The sequence below is a fragment of the Mus musculus genome, chromosome 11, assembly GCF_000001635.26.
Source record: "Mus musculus strain C57BL/6J chromosome 11, GRCm38.p6 C57BL/6J".
NCBI lineage: Eukaryota > Metazoa > Chordata > Mammalia > Rodentia > Muridae > Mus > Mus musculus.
Window position 1 is genome coordinate 99608732 of NC_000077.6, and position 19554 is coordinate 99628285.

General features: G+C 43.3%; 4 protein-coding genes and 1 long non-coding RNA gene across 7 annotated transcripts in view; 1 reads left to right on the plus strand and 4 right to left on the minus strand.

Annotated features, from left to right (window-relative positions):
* Gm32730 overlaps nt 1–19554 on the plus strand; it is a 49487-nt gene that overhangs the window by 26959 nt on the left and 2974 nt on the right. For all 3 annotated transcript variants that reach the window (XR_001780332.1, XR_001780331.1, XR_880207.2), the window contains one exon: nt 7651–7821. This is a non-coding gene — a long non-coding RNA (predicted gene, 32730). The remainder of the gene's footprint in view (nt 1–7650; nt 7822–19554) is intronic.
* Nucleotides 1063–1700, minus strand: Gm11937 (predicted gene 11937). Its single transcript, NM_001099346.2, has one exon. It carries the CDS (start codon nt 1456–1458, stop codon nt 1063–1065), a length of 396 nt encoding a protein of 131 aa, NP_001092816.1. The 5' UTR covers nt 1459–1700.
* On the minus strand, nt 5286–6115 carry Krtap2-4 (keratin associated protein 2-4). The gene has a single exon (NM_027800.1). The coding sequence runs from the start codon at nt 6050–6052 to the stop codon at nt 5657–5659; it is 396 nt and encodes a 131-aa protein (NP_082076.1). The 5' UTR covers nt 6053–6115; the 3' UTR covers nt 5286–5656.
* On the minus strand, nt 10867–11673 carry Gm11562 (predicted gene 11562). The gene has a single exon (NM_001177537.2). It carries the CDS (start codon nt 11639–11641, stop codon nt 11231–11233), a length of 411 nt encoding a protein of 136 aa, NP_001171008.2. The 5' UTR covers nt 11642–11673; the 3' UTR covers nt 10867–11230.
* Nucleotides 18498–19508, minus strand: Krtap4-1 (keratin associated protein 4-1). The gene has a single exon (NM_001048196.1). The coding sequence runs from the start codon at nt 19449–19451 to the stop codon at nt 18942–18944; it is 510 nt and encodes a 169-aa protein (NP_001041661.1). The 5' UTR covers nt 19452–19508; the 3' UTR covers nt 18498–18941.

Genomic DNA, 19554 nt, shown 5'->3' on the forward strand with positions numbered 1-19554 from the left:
CTCATTTGTAGTAATTGTACAATAAAAACATACCAATGAACAGGAATGGATGTACCTGAAAAATGTCATTGTCACGCACTCTCTGAGCACAACGCTAAGCAGATATGGAAGGCCATTGCAGACTTAATATCCCTAAGAGATGGCACTGTCAATCGTGTTCTAAATGTCTCCTCTGAAGCACATAGAAGGAGATTCATCGTTGAAAGCAGCAGTTGCTCTGGCAACAAGCTAAGGAGATGTAAGGACTTGGACAGGATGAACAAGCTTCTTTCATTTCTACCATATGGAGCACAAGTGTTGACTTCAAGGTGGAATTTTGGGGAATTCTCTACTCTCTGGGAGGTAATTTATTGACACCTATAACTATAATTACATTTGACCTCAATTAATAACCAATGTATTTTCTACCCATTAGCTATTTCTTTACTTCAAACTCAGAGATGATTCAGCAGACATAGCCTGGAGTTTCTCCCACCTCAGCTTTGAAGATTTTCATGATGTACCAACAGGTAGCTGCTCAAGTGACAAGCTACCAGACTGGGCATGCAGATGCTGTCTGAACACTGCTTCCTAACAGGCTGGTCAATGCAGGCAGGTTCTCAGTTGGCTGGTAAGGGTGGAATTTGGATTATGTAATGAACAGATGGTGACTGACTGTCACCATTCTCGTCATGTGCCATTTGCAGTGAGCCCAAAGAGAACAACTCAGACATAAGTTGTTTTTCAGAAAAATTGAAGGTTATTCTGAACCTTGTCTTGAAAAAGAACCTCTCTGGTGATTGAAGCAACAGACCAAAGGAAAACATCATAACACTCGTGATATCTATGCTGAGAATGCTGAGTTTATTAGAAAACAGACAATACCACGGTTAGATCACAGTATAAAGAGGGAACAATGTTCTCTATCAGAAAGGGGCCCTAAAAGAAGATATCTTCCATGTATAGGTTGAAACAGTTTGAAGACTAGACTACTAAAGAAATTATATATATAATCATGTCCTGAGTGACAGCAGGATGAACCTAGCCATCACCTAGGGATCCTTAGTGGTAATGTCAGTTGGCTCAGCAGCAGGTGTTGCATGGGGAGGTCCTGCAGGTGGTGCGACAGGGAGCAGGCTGGCAGCAAGGGGGCCTGCAGCAGGGAGCCTGCACTGAGATGGGCTGGCAGCAGGTGGAGGCCCAGCAGCAAGGCCTGCAGACCACAGCTGTGCAAGAGGTGGGGCAGCAGGTGATGGGGCGACAGCAGCCCTGCTGCAGGCTGCAGGGGTCACAGCAGATGGGGCGGCGGCAGGGCTCACAGATGGGCCTGGTGCAGTGGGGCACACAGGTTACAGGGCGACACACTGTGGTCTGGCAGGACACTGGGCGGCAGCAGCAGGGGTCCCTGCAGCAGCAGGGCTGGCAGCAGCCTCCTCCACAGCTCTGGGAGGAGAAGGATCCACAGCAGGAGCCTGTCATGGTTGTGTCTGGGCTGGAGTGGGGCTGAGAAGTGAAGAGAGGTTGGGAGTTCTCAGGTGTGATGTCTCCTCTGGATTGGGTCCCTTTATATACCTGGGCAGTGCTGATGACCCCCCAGGACTGAGGACAATTTCCTTGTTTTGGGTTTGTCCCTTCTAGAAGGGCATTGGTGGATTGGTAAGTTCTCTGGGTGTGTTTCAAGTGCTCAGGACCTCGTAAAAGATTATTTGTGTCCCTTACTTAATGACAGCTCATTATATCTTGCTATTTATGGTTCAAATATGAACTTAATGGCTCTAACTTCAAAGTCGCCAATTACGTTCATAGTTTTGCTAGGTAGTATTTTGATGTCGCAAAAGAGCTCCTGTGCCATTGGGGTTACTTACTCACAGTGGAAGTGAATTCAGCAAATCATCTTGCTGTTTCTTCTCCATTGTTCAACTCTCTGCACAAAACAAAGCAAGAGTGTTGACAGAGTTAATACGAATTTTCTATCTCCTCGGGAGCTCCAGGAACACACCCTAGCAGGCCTGTATTTTCAATGGCCTTGGATACACATTCGCTGATTTTCAGGGTCTTACTTTTCTGAGACAAAAGGAATTCCATTGTTTACTATTTTTATTTAATATTGCTCAATGCTATCTGTGTCAAACATCATGCTTAACTAAATACATGTATTAATTTATTCTTAATAAATCCCTACAAGGTGAGGATTATGATATCTTTTGGTTTCCCTATATCAGACTCGGTAAGTGATTTTCTCAATGTCAAACATTAGTAAATGCTACAGCCAATACTCAGTCCCCAAATATGTGCCATGATATTGTTCATAAGTCCAACGAGCTGCAGAATTAATGACGAGGACCACATGACCAGGTCTAATGGAGTATTTGCTTTAAGAATTTTAATGGTGTATATACTTTTATAATTGTTATTTGTGACACCTTCAGAGTCATCTGTACACATTCTCTCTTACCAAGTATCTCCAGGAACTAGAAGAATTGAGTCTCACATAATTTGGGAATTCTCAAAATTCTAAAACATGCCTCCAAACAGAGTGTCACAATTGGGCATAGTTAATCGGTCATGGGACACTTTGAACAAAGCCACCAAACAGGTGAGGAAGTCAAAGACCTTGAGCCTATCCAGAGGGGCTTCCATCCCTGAGGAGAATAGTCCTAGCTAGTTTCAATACAAAGCAGTCTTCGTCTACCTTGTCTATATCTAGTATCTCCAACACCTCCTCAAGTTCATTCCCACCCACAGAACCAACTGTGATGTTCAATTGCGTCAAACTCTCAGGCCTTCTGCAAAACTTAGGTCATGATTTTACAGCTCCTGTGTCTGTCCTTTCTCTGCAATTATTTCTGCCTTAGATCTGTGGTTGAAGGCTCTGGTTTACCCCTTGCCATCCGTCCTGCTGCTTATACAGTTCCTTACAGGGTCACTCAGCATGCTAGCAGCCAGTGTAGTTGACACAGGCACAGGGTTACCACAGAGACAAATGAATGATAATAAAGATAGTGTGGAAGACAACACAACATCTTCTGTCTGAGAAAGCACAGCAAGATAAAGAGAAAGTTTCTATATGTCTAAGACTAAAAGTACTGAGGGGAATAAAGCAGAGGTGTTTAGAGATTATTTTAAAATGGTGAGCTGTAATGGCTACTCCTAGTTGTCAACTTGACTATGTCTGGAGTGAACTACAATCCAGAATTGAAGGGATTACCTGTGATCCAGATCTTGTGGCTGGAAGACACAAGTTTCTGACCTGGATCTTGGCATGGAGATCTTGAGGCATAGTGGTTATGAAAAGCTTAGGCCTAGGCGAGGTAGTGCACACCTTTAATTTCAGGAGACTAAGACAAGAAGATCTCTGTGTTCAAGGTCAGCCTGGAACAAAACAAGTCCCAGATCCAGGCATTGGTGGCACACATACCTTTAATCTGGGCCACACCTTCTGCTGGAGACCTACATAAGGACATTGGAAGAAGGAAGATTTGTTCTTCTTTGGATTTATTTTCCAGCACATCTGTTGGAATCTACTTCTACAGAAGACCAGCTGAAACAACTAGCCCTGTGGGACTGAGCAACTACTAGATCCTTGGACTTCCAATTCACAGCTGATTATTGTTGGGGAGTTAGAGTACAGACTGTAAGTCATCGTAATAAACTCCCCCAATATAGAAAGACATTCCATACATTCTGTGACTCTAGAAAATCCTGACTAATACATAAAAAAAGATATGTAGAAAGAGATTGACTTATATAGAGAGAGGGATGTAGCTCAGTGATAGAACTCTTGCTTAATGTTTGTAAGGCTCCAACCCCAGCACTGAGAGAATGATATAAAGAAATGGGATCTGTAAACCAAAGGCCTGCTGGGAAATAATTGCCCTCAATAATAACAACAATAGTAATAAACAAATGATAATAGTAACAACCCATTGTACACATACTAAATTTTTATCAAATGGTTCCTAAAAGTTGCTAGCCACAGAACACCCTGTACATATTACTTCTTGTTGCAACACTTTGTGGAGAAAGCCAGCTTAGCAGAATAAGAATACACATATCAGAAAGGAGAATGGGGCTAGGAATGTGTCTTCCTCTCCTCTCACCTACTTAACGCTTACTTATTTTCAATATAATTTATTATTTTCTATGTGCCATGTATCGTGCAGATGAATAAAAATCCAGTCTTGACTGAAGCCAGCCCAGACCCTCTCCTCACAAAGCTTTCTTACTTGACTTCTCTCACTAATCAGTGCGTAGGGCTAAGCGTACAAGCAGCACATTTTAAAAGATTCACTTATATTTGGTTCCAAAGACACAAAGTTTTACATTGCTTTTTTTTTTTTTTTTTTTTTTTTTTAGCTCTTGTTTTGTAATTTGTTTGAGTCTGTTATTTCTTTAGAATGACTTCTGTGGTAGATGCCCTTTTTTGTTTGTTTGTTTGTTTGTTTTCCAAGACAGAGTTGCTCTTTGTAACAGCCCTGGCTGTCAAATCACTTTGGAGACCAGGGTGGCCTTGAACTCACAGAGATCTTCCTGCCTCTGTCTCCCAAGTGCTGGGGATAAAGACATGTGCTACCCTGCTGAGTTGGTAGATGGCATTTTTTGAGTGGGGTGGGAAACCATAAATAAATAAATAAATAAACCCAAAACCAGTGGTTAGCCTTCCTGACTGGTTTATCTGACAACAGTGAAACTGCCCCACAAAGGGTTAATGTAATCACCTGATTACATTAGTAATTCATATACCCTATATGAACCCATGTCGGCACTGTTTCAGTGACACGGTATGTGAGATTCTAGCAAAGGCTGTATAATTCTGTTCTCATCAGCAGCTGCATCAGAAACCTAGCTGCTGTGGTGGTGCTGGCTGGGGAGATGAGAGAAAGACTGACCCAGGAGCTAAAGAAGACCTCAGTGATGAGGGGTTTCTGGGTGAGATGACCATGGCATAGTTTTCTATGTTGGGAAGCGAGCGGGGCTGTAACTCGGACTTTGTTCCTTTTCTTGTGTGTATGAACCACTCCCAAATCATACTCAGGATCGAAGATCTGTCTCACTATTTTTGTCCTGTTACCACCGAAGTCTGTGTCTTTAAAGACGAAAGCCCATTGGCGAGATGATCTGAAATGTTCAAATTCTTTTCACCATCATGGACCATGCACCTCAAAGGCTCTTGGGGGTGGGGAGGGAAGGTCAAAATACAGCTGTTAGGAACATTTCTCCTTCTAGACATCCCATTCTGAACAGTGTAATTTACACATCAATGAGGTTTCAAACATCAAGAAAGAATACAAAAAGGATGTGTGTACTTCACCAAAAATAAAATTTTATTTTTTTTATCATGCAAAACCATAGCACAAGGATACCATGCTGAAAACATATCCCATCTGAACCTTGAAATTAAAAAAAAAAAATTACAGTGACTCAATGGGATGGATCTTCATGAAAAAACTTAACATTTGCTTACATATGCTTTTGATGCCAAGAATTCTGCTGATGGGAGCTAGAATATGTCTAGAGCTATGCAGATGACTAGCTGAATATATATATGGAGAACTTGATAGGCCTTTACGGTTGGGTGAACTGGGGAAGTACAGATGGGCTGCAAAAGTGGTGTCTCTCTGCTCCATCAGGAGTAGGACGAGTTCTGTTCACCCGGAGAAGCTGCCTATGTGATGGCTCAGCAGCAGGTGTTACAGGGGGAGGTCCTGCAGGTGGTGCGACAGGGAGCAGGCTGGCAGCAGGGGGGCCTGCAGCAGGGAGCCTGCACTGAGATGGGCTGGCAGCAGGTGGAGGCCCAGCAGCAAGGCCTGCAGACCACAGCTGTGCAAGAGGTGGGGCAGCAGGTGATGGGGCGACAGCAGCCCTGCTGCAGGCTGCAGGGGTCACAGCAGATGGGGCGGCGGCAGGGCTCACAGATGGGCCTGGTGCAGTGGGGCACACAGGTCACAGGGCGACACACTGTGGTCTGGCAGGACACTGGGCGGCAGCAGCAGGGGTCCCTGCAGCAGCAGGGCTGGCAGCAGCCTCCTCCACAGCTCTGGGAGGAGAAGGATCCACAGCAGGAGCCTGTCATGGTGGTGTCTGGGCTGGAGTGGGGCTGAGAAGTGAGGAGAGGTTGGGAGTTCTCAGGTACGATGTCTTGTCTAGGTTGGGTCCCTTTATATACCTGAACAGTGCTGACCAACGGCCATTTCCTGGACTTGTGGTTACCCAATGAAAAGAGAGCCCTGGATTCAGTTGCCAGGCAACATTTCTAATATCTGCAAGGATGCTTTTCTTCCTAGCCTTCTCCTATTCCCTTGGAATGAACACTTGGTAATTTGTATCATCAGAACTATTGCTCACCTGTCAGTCAATCCTCCCAGGCTAGACCATGTGACAGATTGAAAGTCCAGAGGACACACTGGTGATGTCACTTTCCCCTTGTTCACAGTCTCTGAGTCGGTGTGAGCCTACAATGCACATGAGTCACCAGCCTGAGCTCTGAGTGACATCCAGACCCAGTAACAATTCCTGAAGAGCCAAGATGGCTCATAAAAGTAGGTGTGTGTCTATGTTGTTATGGAAAATATGCCCCAGGGCTTCTGGAAAATGGATTATTACCTTGTTCCTGGAGACTGAGTCACCAAAGCATCAGAGTGGCATTTGAGAAAGGTCTTGAATTGTCCCGTAACTGGAAACTTCTCATGAGACACTTAATATGTGAACAGGACAATTTGGGGGATAGAGAAGAAAAAACTAGGCCTTGAAATTTCCTACCACAGAGCAGTGACGATTTGTAAGGAGACAAGCTAAAACTAAAAGCCATTTAAGGTGAAAAACTTTGTAAATAAGATCAAACCAAGTGACAGTTTTACTCATGCCTGTCTTCTAAATTTGTCTCTTGATTATTATATTTCTTGCTTCCTAAGTGCGACAGAGGCAATGGCACGTTACGTTCTTTAAAAATCTATTGTGGAGCTGGTGAGATGGCTCCTGCCACCGGGCCAGACAAATCCCAGAAGCCACATGGTGGAAAGAGGAAACGGACTCCTGCAAGTTGTCCTCTGACTTCCTCACCTACACCCTGCCACAACTGCACCCACAGACATGTGTGTGCATCCATACACAAAATAAAAAGCTTGAATAAAATCTATTGAACATATTTGAGGAGGAATCAATTATCTTACTGTAGTCAATATGTGGATTGATGGCTGAGAATTGTGACTGCTTATAAAATATGATATAAGATTATTAGAAGGACAAGACTTAGTGGAGTAGTGACTGCATAAAGAATTTTATGTATCACCACTACAATAGTCAGATACCAGAGATAAGTCAAGGTTTGGGAGGCTGCTGTATGCATTGGACAAGGATTGCTGAGGACTCTGGATCAAGTTTGCCTCTGAGTGTGTGTGATGGCTAGTTTGGATTGTCAACTAGTCACAGTGGAGAATCAACCCCGGGAACGAGTCACAACTGTCTAGATTAGGTCAGCCTGTGGCTATGCCTGTGTGTTGTTTCCTTAATTGAGTTAACTGAGGTGGGAAGCCAGACCCTGTCTGTGGGTAGACTGACCCTGTGTGGGGGTACCAATGTTTCGTGGCCTGGGCTCTGGAGTAAATGCAAGTGAGTGTGAGCTGAGTACCACGGTGCATGCAGTAACTCATTGCTCTCTGATCTTGACTACAGATGTGTTGTGAGCAGCTGCTCCAACCTCCTGCCACCTGGACTCCACTCCCCCATCATGATGTGCCAAGACCTGGAATTGCACTTTAAAATAAAAGCCTTGCTTCCTTCAATTGCCACAGTCAGGAATGTTGTCACAACAGATAGTAACTAGTACAAGACTCCAAATTTCAGGTAGGAGATGTGAAGTTGTAATACTGTTCTTTCCTTTCACCATATCATTATTTCCTCTGGAAGATGGGTCATATGTTTGTTCCATAACCCACACTGACATTGGATGTTTTGTGTACAGTCGTGTTCAGCTTATCCAGACACAATCCCGTGCAAGGATACCAGAACGCTGCCACGGTCAGATCCTACGACCACTTTTGGTTCTTCTGCTCTAGAGCTCTTGCTGACACACAGTCAGGGATGGACTTGTTACATGGAGACTGTCCCTAAACTTTATGACATGATCTTTTAATCTCATATTATTCTAGTTCCAAGCATTCTGCAAGAGTGTAATCACCAGTGGGAATATGCACATTTTAAGGATAATGATAATTAATCATGAGACTTGTCATTTGATTGGCAAAGAACATAATGATGGTGACTGTTGGTAGGCCGTGTCCTCATCTCAATAGTTTTATGATTGTGTCCTCTCAGGAACTAGGTTGGCGGGGGCTTCTAGATGTCAGGGGGTGTCTACAATTCTGAAAACAGAGTATGTTTTTCATAGAGAGTCCATTCATAGTCATAGGAGCCAGAAATGAGGATGGGGAGGGTTGAGGGAAGAGGGAACTGTGTATCTCAGGCAAAGGACATCTTCCCAGCCACAGCTTCTGCATCTGTCAAGTGGAGTCATCACTGCCTGGAGTTCTTCACAGACTGATTTATTCACACAAATGGATGAATATAATTAACCAAAAAGAGAAGATGGTCAAATTTCAAAATTCAGAAAAGCAATGGTTAGGGAACTCAGTGAATTTGTTTCTGTAGCATGTATATTTAAGTGTGTGTGTGTGTGTGTGTGTGTGTGTGTGTAATGTACATGTATATATCACAGATTATAAAATTATATATAAACAATCTATCAACCATACATCCAACTAATCTTTCTTAAGTTTAAATATTCATCGGCCTGAAGTCAGGAAAATTCAACCAGTCTTTTGGAATCTCATATTGCTTTTAGATTTTAAATTCCCTTGAATGGGCAGGTACAAGAGAAAGGCTTTCAGATACACATAGTGCATAGTATTGCTCTTTGTTCTGGTTATTTAAGCCTTCTTGGAAAGTTTGAAAATTGCATACTTGCTTATAGATATACCACCCAATGGCTAATGTCTTTGATTTAATTGTTAAACATCCCAGTGTTAGGGCTTACCTAGCCATCCTTGCTTAAAGGTTAGTTAATGATGCAATTAGGAACCACCTTGGGAAAGGTTAGTTCTACCAACAACTCTAGTTTGGAAGAAACTAGCTTGGGCAAGTACTCTGAGCTGGTTGGAACAAGAATGGTCCTGTTAGGCTTATATATTGCAGTGCCTCGTCCCCATTTGTTGTAACTGTTTGGAAAAGATTAGGAGGTGTGACCTTTTGAGAGGAGGTGTGTCACTGTTGGAGTGGGCTTTGAAGTTCAAAAAGGCCAGACCGTTCCCAGTTAATTCTCTCACTCTGCCTGCTACCTGTGGATGAGACCATAAGCTCTCGGCTACTACTATAGCACCACATCTGACTGTTGCCATGCTCCCTGCCATGGTGATCATGTATGCTAAGCCTCTGAAACTGTAAGCAAGCCTCCAAGAAACTCTTTCTTCCAACTGTCATGGTGTCTTATCACTGCAAGAAGAAAGTAGGTAAAGCACTCTCCTAAGCGATACATCTTAGAAGGCTTATGTAATCCAGCGTGGCACCCATTACGTACTTTGTTAGGACACAGAGAGTTAGGTTTTAGCTTTATATTAGTACATAAAAGTGTGCGTCTTAACTGTATCTCATTAACAGGTTTCATAAGCAAAAAATTTTAAAGGCAAAAAATTTAAAATTCACTTTAAATTACTATTAGAAATTATAATGGGTACATCTTAAAAAAAAAAAAGCCTTCTTGGAAGTCCTACAGTCCAGGTCTTGTTTCTATTGATTTTAAAACTGTGACAGGTTTTAAAGATTTCCTTCATTCCGAGACCACATTAATTTGATACAAAGGTATATTGGCATTAATTAGAAAATATATTTCTGCTGGACATATGAAGTATCTCAGGAAAAAGAAATTGAAATGGGTGGGTATGATTTCTCCTGAATTCTGTCTGACCCTCAGTGCCTTCATTTGAACTGGAGAGCATTTTCTTTTAAGTTTATTTTGTCTAAAGATTCCTGACACAGTCTAATAGCACAACTTATTGCACTGAACACTCGGTGTGTGACTGGTTGAAGTCGCTCAACTTTTCTGGAGAGCTATACTGAAAAGTTCTCAATTTCCCATTTTACAATGCCATCCCTAGGTAGGGGGGGTCTAGACTACAAAAGAAAGCTAGCTGCCAGAGGGAGCCAGCAGTAAGCAGCATTCCTCCATGGCCTCTGCTTCAGATCTTGTCTGGAGCATCTGCCCTTGGCTCCTCTTGAAGATGACTAACCTGAACAACGAAACGAACCCTTTCCTCTCCAATTTGCTTTTGGACACAGTGTTTGAAGGAAATTACAACAGAAATTAGAAGGTAGAGAAGTTAAGTTATATACAATGAAAAGTTTTGTTGTTGCTTTTTTTTGTTGTTGTTTTGTTTGTTTTGTTTGCTTTTGATTTAAGTAAGTATCTCTTGTTTTTATTCTTGTAAAGGCAGTTCCTTTGCAGCTTAGTTTAACAAAGGGGAGGCAAACACTGGCCTTTTGCTAAGCACCGAGCTACCTCTGTACAGACAAAGCCGATAAATCACAGTCTCTTCCACAGATGCAGAGAAATACGTAATCTTAGTATAGGGCTTTATCAGGCAGTGGGATAGCTCAGGATGCCACCAGAGTACACCAGGGCACATGATATAGCCCGACTTCACGAAAGTAGATGTGCACATGCGCATATGTGGTTTGAGATCTAGGACATGTCTTCTGGAGAGACGGAAATGACTCTTAGAAATGAATCAGAGCTAAGTAGATGAAAGGATATTTGAGACAAATGAACTCAGTTTCCTTGGGCAGAGTCTAGACTCCTGCTCATCAGCACACACTAATAACACATACTAATGAATGAAGCAAGAGTGTGGCATTTGCTATGCCAGGAAAATCATTTTATTGAAACAGTGAACAACACATGGCAGAGATACTGGTGAAGATTTGATCTGCCTGAATCAAAAGGGCTCAAAATGGGCTTGTCCAGTCCATTCTGGGGACTTCTGAAGGTCATTTACCATCCACAGCAAATGATGTCCGCTGATAGAGATGTTTGGGAATTTGGAATAAGGCAGGAATGGCCATCTCCTTATCTCACATGGTATTCAGGCTGGAGGATGTTAAGCTGTTGCCACCTTTGGGAGGAAAATATTTTCTTTCAATTTTATTAAAAGCCCAAGTGAACAAGCATGTAGAGGCATGTCCTGGTGGGGATGCCAGGAGCTCAGCAGCAGGTGTTGCATGGGGAGGTCCTGCAGGTGGTGCGACAGGGAGCAGGCTGGCAGCAAGGGGGCCTGCAGCAGGGAGCCTGCACTGAGATGGGCTGGCAGCAGGTGGAGGCCCAGCAGCAAGGCCTGCAGACCACAGCTGTGCAAGAGGTGGGGCAGCAGGTGATGGGGCGACAGCAGCCCTGCTGCAGGCTGCAGGGGTCACAGCAGATGGGGCGGCGGCAGGGCTCACAGATGGGCCTGGTGCAGTGGGGCACACAGGTCACAGGGCGACACACTGTGGTCTGGCAGGACACTGGGCGGCAGCAGCAGGGGTCCCTGCAGCAGCAGGGCTGGCAGCAGCAGGGCTGGCAGCAGCCTCCTCCACAGCTCTGGGAGGAGAAGGATCCACAGCAGGAGCCTGTCATGGTGGTGTCTGGGCTGGAGTGGGGCTGAGAAGTGAGGAGAGGTTGGGAGTTCTCAGGTGTGATGTCTCCTCTGGATTGGGTCCCTTTATATACCTGGACAGTGCTGATGACCCCCAGGCACATGATCACTCTTGTAAATGCTCTGGCTAATTAAGAGAAGAGTTAGCATTGACTAATGGTATTTTTGTCCCCACTCCCTACATATCATGCATACACATCACAAATATCCCTTTATTTTCTTTTGTGGTTTATTCTTACTGACTCTAAACACGGGATTGAATTACGATGAGTTTGGAATATTTCTAAGTCATCAAAGAGGAAAAGAATTTGTTTTCCAAACCAGATAAGATCTAACCACTCTCTCCTTGTCTCTGACGTCATCATTTTGTCTTCAAAGCCTCCCCAGGTTGCCACCCAAGCAGTGACTTACCTTGTTAGTACACATGGACATGACAGCAGTAGATTAATACCACCACTATAAGCCTGACCATCCGCATCTGCTTCCCAGAGAACTCCCAGGATGCATTTCTGGCAGGTTTGTGGTTTCACATCTGATGAAGGACCACACGGGCATTTATAGCCTGTCACACTGGCTTGATCACTCTCTCTGGCTGAGGATCAGGGCTTTCCAGTCCTGGCTGTTGTTTTCATATTGACCTGGAATGCCCTTCTTGTCCTCAGAACCTGAACTCAACTTCCACGTTGATCATAAAACCTGCTTCCGAGATCCCTCAAGATTTTTTTATCTTTGGGATTTATTTAGGATTAGTCACTGCATCAGTAGACTCTGGGAAAGGATTGTGGAGAGTCTATGGGCCCACATATCCCTTCCCTCTTGCGGCTGAAGTTTTAGGGTTTACTGCGGTCACACAGCAAGGGTGCAGTGTGAGATCTGAGTTCTGAGTCCCCTTACTTATCAGTAAATTGTATCTGCCCTAAGGTCTATGCTTAGCGCTCTGTAAACCATCATTTTATCGAAGTGAGTAGGAAGTTTCCTTTTATGTTCATGCAGGGTTGCTAACTGATGCCATCAGTGGAGTGGGGAAACGTTTGACCACAGAAACAGGTAACTCCTGGCTGAGGACCAAGCCCAGAAGGTTCTCTTCAAAGGTCATCAAAGGACAACATGTGTTGGTATCAGGCTGGCTCCCTGATGGTAAACTCACACCTCCCCACACACACATACACAAACACACGATACATGTTAAAAATAAAAACAACCTGACTCCAGTGCTCTTTAGATGTAATTTATCCTGAAATGACTCCTCTCAGGTTTTAATGGTGAGGATTTTTCTTGACATCATGGGGCCATTAGCTCTATTGTATGTGAACGACATCATGGAAATGCAGCTGTGACTTTTATCAAATCCATTATACCCTCAAAGATGTTTTCCCCTTCTTTCCTCTGTACTGCTTTATGATCTAGAAGAAGGAAAATAGTTCCCAGTTTGTTTACTCATAACCTTTGGACATTTTGTTGGTCTTAGTAATTTGAATGGGTGATTCACATCATACTATTGTAGGGAATCCCATTTTCTTTCATAACATGTTTGTACTAAAAGCTTCCACTCTTAAGAACAGCTTACCATGGTTCCCCCCTTGAATGGATCCCATTCATGAGTGTTAGGTTTCAGGGGCCTACCACATGGGAACTTTACGTTACCACTCAACAAACACTTTATCTGTTCCAAGGACTGTTTAACAGATATTTTAATAACTGATTAACTACCATAATAATCAATGGAGGTGGCTACTATTGCCTCCACCCTAGAGAAGAGTAACCTGAAGCCTATACAGGGTAACTAGTTTTCCTGAGATCACATAGCTGTTTACTAATAGAGTCTGGATACAAAGTCAGCTGTGCCTCACTGGTAAATTTATGCTTAAACTAAGATGATTACAAACAATGGAATCATTCTACAACTTAATGCTAATAAGTTGGCTTTACACTCTCCATATTCACAGTTTTATCTATTAGCCTCCAGATTTATTAATTTATGATCACAAAACTTATTAAAATTCAAAATTTAACCTGGCACATATTCTTCAACATCATTTAATTTTTACTGTCTTTGTGGAAAACTATCTTCCTATCTTTGCACAATGTCTGGCATACTGAGTTAGTTTATTATGACTGTGATTGAGTTAGTTGCATTCAAATGTGGTCTATAATAAGCATCTGCAAACTCTCACCATGCACAATAATACGTGTTTATTTCTGGGTTACCTGTCTGCAGTTTAGTTTGACTGATTTAAACCTGGGCGTGGCTTCTGGTCACAGGTTAGTGTGGGACTTCTTTAGGAATTAAGGGAGTCGTATTTCAAAAATAAAATTATCTATTTTCTAGACACATGCAAATATAGGATAAACAATGAATAACTGTATAATAATTGTATCTGAGTGTAGATTACCCATATTTACATTTTCAAAGTATTTGTTGTTTATTTGAAGTTAAAAATCTAATGAATTGTCCTGTGTTTTAGGTGACAGTCCTACTCCTGCTAGAGAGAGGAGCCCACAACACATTATTAAGTCTTTATTTGGATGGGAGAAGAGAGAGTGTAGAGATAATGCAGAAAAATCTACTTAAGTTAAGAATCAACTATTTTAGTAATTTCTACTGGGCTGCTTACACAATGCCTTTTAGAGAGTGAGATCATGGCCTATATTCATATATTCCTTTTTCTTCCTCCTGCTCCAGAGAGTCAAGAGTCATCAGTTATCAAACAACCTGATTTCTGTTTAGAAGCTCACACTTTCTATTGCCTGTGAGTTTGTGATCCGAAAGACAGAACAAAGACCAAAATATTAAGGACACAGTTTTATGAAAATAGATATTTTCCTGAGTGTATATGTGTGTGCACGCACATGCACTCACATCTATGTTATGCCCATGTGTTAAGTCAGGAGGACAACCTTGACTGATGTTCCTCAGGTGTCATCTGACTTTTGCTCATTTGAGGTTCTCCAACTAGCCTAGAACTTATTGGACTGGATAGGCTGACTGGGCAGTGAGTACCAGGGTTCTGCCTTTCTCCACCTGGTGCTGGGATTACACCCGGGTACCACTATGCTCAGCTTTTTCTCCATGGGTTCTGGAGAGTGAGCTCGGGTCTCTGTATGGCAAGCGCTTTCCTGACTGAGCTTTCTCCTTAACCTGAGAAGTAGATGTCTTAATTAAACATTTCCTTTGAAATTCTATTTCATTGCTTAAATGGTTCCAATGACTGACAGGTAAAGTTTTCTCCTGGGAAAAGAGACCCATTGAGAGATGGGTTAATAAGTTCTGCTTGACAGCAGAGTTAAAGAAATTCAGTATATAACTTTTAAATTAATACATTTCTGAACAGAAAGGAAAGAAAATCCAAATGGCAGAAGAAAGTCAGCTGCTATTCTGTGGGATTTGTAAGCAACTGGAGACCATACTGGTGACCTGGTGTGAACTGGTGTGACCTGGTGTGAACTGGTACTACAACTTGCTGGTGTGAGTTATCCTCTCAGAGCTGGGATTTTACCATCTTCTTACAGAAGTCATGTGACTTTACTTCAAGCCCATTAAAAGCTGAGACTTTGATGGGAATCCCCTGACACAGATGGGAGAACTAGAAAAATTAGGTCCACTGATCAAGAAAAGTCCTGTTCTTTGGAGAGATTAAATGGGAGAAGAGTAAGCCCTGTGCTTACACTGAGATCTAAAAGCTAATGTGGGTTTCAAATCCAATTTTGGATGGTTATATCAGGATCTAAAGCTAAGATATTGACTTGTCTCAGGTCAGAGAGCTTATAGGAAACTGGAAACCATTGTGAGAAATACTATAGGCCATCTATCTTTCCCATCTCATGTACCATTATTTGTCATGATTATTTAATAGTCTACATGTTTTGTTCCACCTATAAGAAGTTTCATATTCCTTGGCTCTAGGTATGTCCTTATTGTTTATATTTTTGTTTTCTGGTTTTTGAGACAGGGTTTCTCTGTGTAGCCCTGGTCTGGAACTTACTCTGTAGACCAGGCTGGACTCAAACTCAGAAAGACCCATCTGCCTCTGCCTCTGCCTCTGCCTCTGCCTCTGCCTCTGCCTCTGCCTCTGCCTCTGCCTCTGCCTCTGCCTCTGCCTCTGCCTCTGCCTCTGCCTCTCCACCCCCGCCCCCACCCCCCATCTCTGCCTCTGCCTCCAGAATGCCGGTATTAACAGTGTGTGCCACCACCACCAATGCCCAGCTGATTGTTTTATTTTTTTATCAATCATAGAACTGGCGATCTCAATTATGTCTAAATTGTAGGACATCCCCTCTATTTAGTGTATTCAGTGTTACAGTGATGGATATGACTTCCTCCTCAAAGCCACACAAGGTTATGTAGGTGGCAGTGAAAATGGTGGCATACCATGCCATGGCCTGGCACTCCTTAGTGAAAGGACCTTTTTGAGAACAAAGGGTCCTACTAACCCATAGTAGCCCATGAGCTTTGGTGGAGGTCATTTGTGCAGGTTCAGTAAATCTCAGTTAAGTAGATATTTTCTTGCTGTGATCAAGGTAGCAGAGAAGACAGTGTATTTTTTGTTTATTCATGATTATTTTGCATCTTACCACACCCTCTTCTTGTGGGTGGTCCAGATTCTAACTATCAAGAAGTTTCTATCTTCCATGGGCAGCTGGTCTCGGGTGCTCAGATCCACAGGCAATCTGGAGCTCCCATCCTCCTCCTTATTTCACTTATTAAATGTGAAAAGCATTTGACACCTGCGATCTCTCCTTTGTGAACAACCATGGCCACAATTTTCCAATCATAACTTATGCAAGAGAGGCTCTCACTTAGTCACTGTAAGCAAGACAGCAAGGCAAGGACCTAAAAGGTTATCATCATCTTGTCACAGATTTTGTCTGCCTGAGTGCTAGTTGGCCAGAGGTGTTAACAGGTGTTGGCTGTGGTTTAACAGTTTGCTGGGACCAGAAGAACATGGTGGAACTTATGCTATACAAGTTACGGGACCTGAGTCTTAGGTGTTGATGTTTCATCCTTCTCTCTGAAACAACTTCAGCAACCTACAAAGAAGCTGGGGTAAGCCCATGAGGAGACGAAAGACCAGGCATCCAGCTGACAAATGGTTTGGATGAGTGTCCCTTAGGGACCCATGTGTGAAAGAATGACACCTTTAAAAGGCTCCTGTGTTAGGACTTGGTTCCCAGCTGCGGTGCAATTCGACCATGAGAATGATAACTGCACCACTGGGTGTCTTAGTTAGGGTTTCTATTACTGTGAAGAGACACCATGACCATTACAAGTCTTATAAAAGAAAACATTTAATTGGAACTGGCTTACAGTTCAGAGGTTTAGCCCATTATTGACATGGCTGGAAGCAGGACAACATGCAGGCAAATGTGGTGCTAGAGAAGAAGCCAAGAGTTCTACATCTGGATGGGCAGGCAGCAGGAAGAAAGAAAGCCACTGGGCTTGGCTTGAGCTTCTGAAACCTCAAAGCCCACCCCTAGTGTCACACTTCCTCCAACAAGGCCACACCTCCTAGTAGTGCCACGCCTTATGAGCCTATGGGGGTCATTTGAACCACCACATTGGGCTAACTCACTGATGAGCTAGCTTTGTGTCTTAAAGAGCTGTTAGAATAGGGTCTGTTTGAAATAGATGTGCATCCACACGTGGCTACTATGACCTAATTTTTAAACTCCTCAAAAAGAGAAAAGGAGCTTAAGAATTCCAGTCTTGAAGGTATGTTTCTGATAAAATATTAAGAATGGAAATGCTTGAGGTACAAAGACTCCAAAAGACCACGTTCTGAAACATTCCACACTATCCAGATGAGTCACAGGCCCTTGAAAACACAACAAAATACGCATTTCTTCAGAGTGCAATTCCATGAGTAATACAAGTCACTTTGTGATTATAAATTTTCACATGCTGATTCTTTAATTGAAATAAGTTGAGGACATTGTTTTATATTAGTCTATTAATTAATTGAGACATGGCCTTGCCATCTAGCGCTGCCTGGCCTAATACTTATTACGTAGCTTGGTTACCTTCAACTTAAGATTCTTCTGCCTCAGCTTTTCTGAATAATGGAGTTAAAGGCATTCAGTACCACACCTGGTTCATTGCATTTTTAAAAGATTTTTTTTTTATTTCACTGGCATGTACTTTTTTTCCCTCAGAAATTTGCTTTTATGTTCTACAAAATTGATTTGATTGGGATTAAAGGTGTCATATACTAAAGGCATAAGTATTTTAATTAAGAACAAAGATGTGAGTTAAAATTTTCCCAATATAGACACATGTATACAAATACACATTTCGTGGGTTTATATCACATAGCATTTATCTTTTAAATGATTTATATATAGTTAAATTTCTACTGTATTTATATAAAATGTAAATCTTCAATTTTGTGAAGATTTATCTTAGTTTTAATTTTATGTTTCCATGTATATAACTGTCCACTGAGGACAGAGGCATCAGATCCTCTGGAGATAGAGTTATAAGTAGTTGTGAACCATCCAGTGTGTGTGCTGGGAACCAAACTCGGATCCTCTGGAAGAGAGCAGTAAAGTTATTTCTCCAGTCCCCTCAATTATGTTTTAAAGATTAATTTTTATTTTAAGGGATATGTACGTGTGTGTGTATCTGTGTATATGTGTGGAGGAGTTGCATGTGCACATGAGTGCAGTTGCCCATGGAGGCCAAAGGAGGGTAGCCAGTCCCCTGAGCCCGGGGCTGCGGTGAGTTTAAATAAGCTCAGATCCTTTGCAAAGAGCAGTGGCTGCTCATAACCAGCCAGTCCGAAGTCCTCGATGATTGAGTGCAATGGTTATGGAAGACACAGACAGTACCAATGAATTCTTATATGTAAGAAAGTTTATTAGAAAGAATAGAAACAACAGAATAAAAGAAATTCATTTTAGGGGAAAACATACAGAATAGACCCAGCCCCTCAGGTCTGGGGTTGTAAAGTCAATGCTAAGACAAAGGCTGTAGAAAGTGTCTTATTTACTGGGAAGAATAATTTAGAGCTACAAAGTCAATCCATTTGGAGAACTAGGATGAATTCTTAGCTCACAACTTAGAGATTAATTTCAGCACAGTGCAAACATTAGAAAGACATGGTAGCAAACAAGAGAATGTAATGTGAGCCAGGAGGTGTTGACTGATTCTGCGGAAGATGGTGGCTCACAAGAATTGTGTGGTCCATCCTGCTAAATGATGCCAAACAGATTCCACGTGTCCTACGGGTTCACATGCAAGAATGGTACATATCTGTACGTGGAGATGTGCCTAGATTAGGGATCTCAGCAGCAGCAGGGTGTGGCACAGCACATGGGGCGGGGGCAGGTGGAGATGACACAGGTGGGGCGGTAGCAAGTGGTTTGGCAGCAGACCTGACCACAGACTGGTCTCAGACAGCAACAGGGGCGGCAACAGGGGCGGCAGCAGGGACGGCAGCAGGGGCGGCAGCAGGGGCTGCAGCAAGGGCTGCAGCAGGGGCGGCAGCAGGGGCGGCAGCAGCTAGAACCACAGCAGCTGGAGCTACCACAGGAAGGTCGACAGCAGCTGGAAATGCAGCAACTGGGGCGGCAGCAGGTGGGCTGGCAGCACACAGACTGGCAGCACTGGGGCCTGCAGCAACTGGGTCTGCAGCAGCTAGACACACAGCAGCTGGGCCTGCAGCAGCTGGACACACAGCAGCTGGGGCGGCAGCAGGTGGTCCTACAGCAGGTGGTCTGGCAGCAGCTGGGCTGGCAGCAGCCTTGGCCACAGCTCTCCTCAGAGCAGACAGAGCCACAACAAGAGTTGACCATTGTGTCAGAGGTGGAGATTCTGGGTGGGTTTCTGAGAGAGTGAAGATGTTGGGTTTGGAAGTCTCCTTGCCCCACGCCCCCTTTTATACCTCGCTGAACACCT